Raw genomic sequence first — 4,526 nt, forward strand, 5'->3', positions numbered from 1 at the left:
AAAAAAAAAAAAAAAAAAAAAAAAAATCCTCTGGTCTGGAAGTCAGATGTTAACTCTTCTATTCCTAGGGATTTATCTTATGGAAGCCCGGGAGCCAGTGTTTACCACATGGTGCCCGCCTTAGAGAAATTCAGTTTTTGTTGAATGAATGAAATGATGCAGGGCTTTGGGTGCACTTGAATCCACTTCCGTGTACTGATTCAGTTTTGTGGTATCGTTGTTCTGTAGGTCTAACGTCATCTACTTTTTTACATCCCTCAGAACTATGCTGATACTGTGCCTGCATCATTGATGTCTGCTAGCTGAATCTAAATTCAGTTAATAATGGACATTTGCATTTGATATTAGAATCTGAATGATGTATATAATTTTCTTTGCATAATCTCCACTGCTCACAGACCGGCCTCATTTTTTACTTTTAAAATTGACCCTAATCTACTCTTTAATCCTCATTTTAGACCACTCTCCTATGTGAACTGTTGGAGACAGTCTGGTTTGCTCACCATTTTCCAGATGTGCTTTTCACACTTAATACGTTTGTGACTCCTAAATGGTGACTTAGAAGGCCCCACTGAATTTTTTTTTTTTATGATGATTCATCCTTAGGCAAATTCTTAAACTTTCTAAGCCTCAGTTTCCTCATTCTTAAAATGAGAATAATAGAGTCTAGCTCAGACTTGCCTGTGGTGAGATAATGCACGTATTATGCATTTTCAAATTTCAGCTCTCTCACCTACTAGCTGTGTGATCTTGTCTAGGCCCCCTGGTCTTTGGGCTCTGATTTCCTCCTTTATGAAATGCGGCGAGGGCAGAAAGCATTCTGCAGTGCTTGTGCTCAGTTTAAGGTAGTGCTGTCCCACCGGGCTTGCAGCTACATGTCATTGGGCGCTTCTCAATCTCTCTGGGCCTCAGCTTTTTCAGTTGTGAAGTGAGCGTATTAACAGCACCTGACCGTTGTGAAGATCAGTGATGTGTATCCAGGATGCTTGCCAAGGACTAAAACATCATAGTAGATCCTTTTTAGTGGAGATGGGTGACAGCATTATAGCTGATGTCACCAGCCATTAAGATCTTCCAACCTTTGCTTACAAAGCACTTTTTCGATAATTTAGTTTTCCATGTAGCTTTCCTGTGGTGAAATTCAAAAGCTATTTCCATTTACCCAAAAGTAAACCTTAGTGTGTGCATTTGGGATGGTTTGGATTCAATTGCGTGAGGGACCCAAACATGATTCTCGCCTTATTTGGAGACCACTTCAAATAAGGCAGGTCCCAACTATGGAGTTGCTGATGGACAGTTTCCCCCCCTTTCCTCCTCTTCACTGGTGTAAGTGGGAGTCAAATCTGGGTTTCTGTCACTTGACAGCTGAAGGGGGAAGATATTCTGCCTCTTGTCAGAAATCCTTGCATCTCTATTCCAAACCTAGGAACAGTGCTTGTCATGGACATCAGGGTAAGTTGTAAAGGAACCAGTAGGGCTTGTACAAGGGAAAACTCCTGTCATCTTTTCTGACCTTTTGTAATGGTTACCATGCTGCCCACACCAGAATTGCAGTTTTGGACAATGACCAGTGCTTGGGATATAAATTCTTGTAACATGTTTTGGGGCTTTTACTTTTATGATTTTTCTACAAAATGAAATATGCAACTCCTTCGTCTATCTCTGAAAGGTTAAATTCTCTCCTCTTCATGTCTTTGTTATTTGCTCACTTTGGTAATCTTGTAGCATCAGATCATACTGTCCCACAGGAAGATATGTGCTGTAACTTCAACTCATCAAGTTGTTCCAAGTAGTTATCCATTGTAACAATTTAACTAGCCTGGATGCTCTATCTCAGTTGGTGGCACCACCTTGACCTACTAAGCCCCAAACTTGAGATTTTTGTGACTTTTCCTCTCATTCCACTTCAACCTCATCTTATTGATTGAACTTCCTATTTCTGAGCTTCTTTTTAAAATTTATTTTACTCATATTTAATTTTGGCTGCATTGGGTCTTCGTTGCTGTGCACGGGTTTTCTCTAGTTGCGGCGAGCAGGGGCTACTCTTCGTTGCAGTGTGCGGGCTTCTCATCGCGGTGGCTTCTCTTGTGTGGAGCATGGGCTCTAGGCACGCGGGCTTCAGTAGTTGTGGCGTGTGGGCTCAGTTGTGGCTCGCGGGCTCAGAAGTTGTGGCTCGCAGGTTCCAGAGCGCAGGCTCAGTAGTTGTGGCACAAGGGCTTCGTTGCTCCGTGGCATGTGGGATCTTCCCAGACCAGGGTTCGAACCCGTGTCCCCTGCCTTGGCAGGTGGATTCTTAACCACTGCACCACCAGGGAAGCCCTGAACTTCCTATTTCTGAACCCGTCTCTCTCTCCATCTTTACAATGATTGCCCTAATGCATCTCAACTCTTTCCTTTTTCGGGGTCGACTAAGTGATTGTCCTGCCTCTTGGTCTTAACCCTTTCAAATCTATCCTACAAGGAAAAGAATCCTTTCTGGCTTATAACCCTTCAGTTGTTCCCAATTTTAACTTTTCTCCCCACCCCCAATTTAAACTTTGATTTAATGGGTCCCATTCATACTTCCAAAGTCACCCCAAGTAGTCATATTAAACTTGAATTCCTTAAACTTGGAATGTTATTCATGTCTTGGCTCTTTGTTGTTCATGTACCTGGAATCCCTTTCCACACACTGAAGACTCAAACTTCTACCATCTCCCCCTCCCACAGGTGGGTTAACCTTCCTTCTTGTCATTCTTTGCAACGATGTAAGCATCACTTCTCCTAAAAGACACTGAAACCTTGGATGGCAAAGCTGTAGCTCATTCCTTCATCTCAATCCCCATCACTTGATAAGTGTTTGCTGAACCAACAGATACAAGAAAAGACTGCTGATGCACTCGTTCAAACACGTTTGGATAGCTCCCTTACAAATATATATATAAACTTTTGCTATGTGATGTCTAAATAATTAAAAGCTGGCACGTACAGGGTGCTTGCTGTATGCTAAGAACACGTATTAACCCATTACACCCTCACAACCCTATGAAGTAGGCACAAATATTATCTACAGTTTACAAGTGAGGAAAATTGAGGCTCAGAGGTTGTGATTTCCTCAAAGTCACACACTGAACAGCCCGGCAAGGCCCAGGGTCAGTCTCACTCCAGGGTCTGCTCTAAACCACTACCTTTAACTTTTCTATGCTGTGGTTGTTAATTCTACTGCGTAGGAATTGGAATTACAATGTCCTCTCCACGAGGGCAGTATTTTGCTCGCTGTTGTACCTTAGGACTCCGAATAGGGCTCGTTGGCTATGCTGAGTGAATGAATCCGCAGCCTACCACGGCATTAAGGGAATTTCCTGGACCCTTGTGCACTGCTCCCGCCTCAAATCCTACTACTGTCTTCCAAGAGCATCCTAATGACGCACGGTTCCGCCCCCCCCCCCACCCGCCTTCCTATCCGGCTAAGTCATCGCCGGCCTGGACTGCCTTCCCGGACTAGCTAAGTTGACATCCTCAGCGTTGTACTGCATTTTCTTTAACCCTTTCTACGAGACTGCTGGTTTCTCCTAGGAGTGCGGCTCGACCTCATGATTCTATCTTCTTCTACTGCACGCGGCAACGTGGACTCTTAGTAAACGTTTGCTGTGCTCTCCGAGCCACAGAGGCTCAGTGTCCGCGGCCCCCCGATCCCCACCCCCATCCTATGACTTCCCCACATCCCTCCTCCACTCCCGGGGGAAAGCTTCTCGGCCGGCCTTCTCTTTGCGGGCGACACGATTCTCAGTTGTAAGGGTTTCGCGTCCTCGAAGCAAGCGATTTTCCTTGGGGGGGCAAACACACTGGCCCCAGATGACGGTCCGTGAGGTCCTTTCCGAGAGCCCGAAGCTGGCTACCGCGCCGCACCCGCCGCGCGCCCCGGGCCCCCCCCGCTTCCGCGTCGAGGGGGCTCCGCTCCGGCCGGAGAAGCGGTGACCTGTCCCTCTCCCGCCCCCCCCCCCCCCCCCCCCCTTTCGTGGGTACCGCCCCTCCGCGCAGTCGGGCCGCCGCCTCACAATGGCCGGGCGCCTTCTCACCGCGCGCAGGGATCCCGGCCACGCGCGCTCCCCTCCCCCACGCGCCGCCTCCTCCGGGGCTCGGCCCCTGGCGCACATAGTCTCCTCCCTGCGCCCCCTGAAGTGGAGGAGAGGGAAGCGAGGCGCGCTCTTGCAGCCGCGGCCCGACCGCCGTTCGTCCGGTGGCGCCTGCGGCCCCCCACGGAGGAACTACTTTCTCTCCCTCAGGAGCACTACTTCGCGGAGGCGTCGGCGCTGGCGGCGCGCACGGCATGGCGGCGGCGGCGGCGGCGGCGCGCCTGAGATAGAGAGACGCCGGCCCGATCAGGCCTCGGCGCGGCCTACACGCTTCGCTCACCCGCTCCCGCCCCGGCTCCGCGCCCGGCCATGGCGGAGTCCTCGCCCGCCCGACGCCCGGTGCCCCTCATCGAGTCGGGTAAGACGCGCCGCCCGCAGCGCCCCCGCCCCGCCCGCGGCCCCCTCCCCGCC

The 4,526-nt window shown here is 49.8% G+C and overlaps 1 protein-coding gene across 1 annotated transcript in view; it reads left to right on the plus strand.

Annotated features, from left to right (window-relative positions):
* The first annotated feature begins 4,038 nt into the window (after positions 1 to 4,038).
* Positions 4,039 to 4,526, plus strand: part of BRWD1 (bromodomain and WD repeat domain containing 1) — a 118,911-nt gene continuing 118,423 nt past the window's right edge. The window contains exon 1 of the mRNA XM_007470504.1: positions 4,039 to 4,473. Coding sequence (XP_007470566.1) covers positions 4,039 to 4,473 — 435 coding nt within the window. The remainder of the gene's footprint in view (positions 4,474 to 4,526) is intronic.

This window comes from Lipotes vexillifer, unplaced genomic scaffold (genome assembly GCF_000442215.2).
Source record: "Lipotes vexillifer unplaced genomic scaffold, Lipotes_vexillifer_v1.1 scaffold402, whole genome shotgun sequence".
Lineage (NCBI taxonomy): Eukaryota > Metazoa > Chordata > Mammalia > Artiodactyla > Lipotidae > Lipotes > Lipotes vexillifer.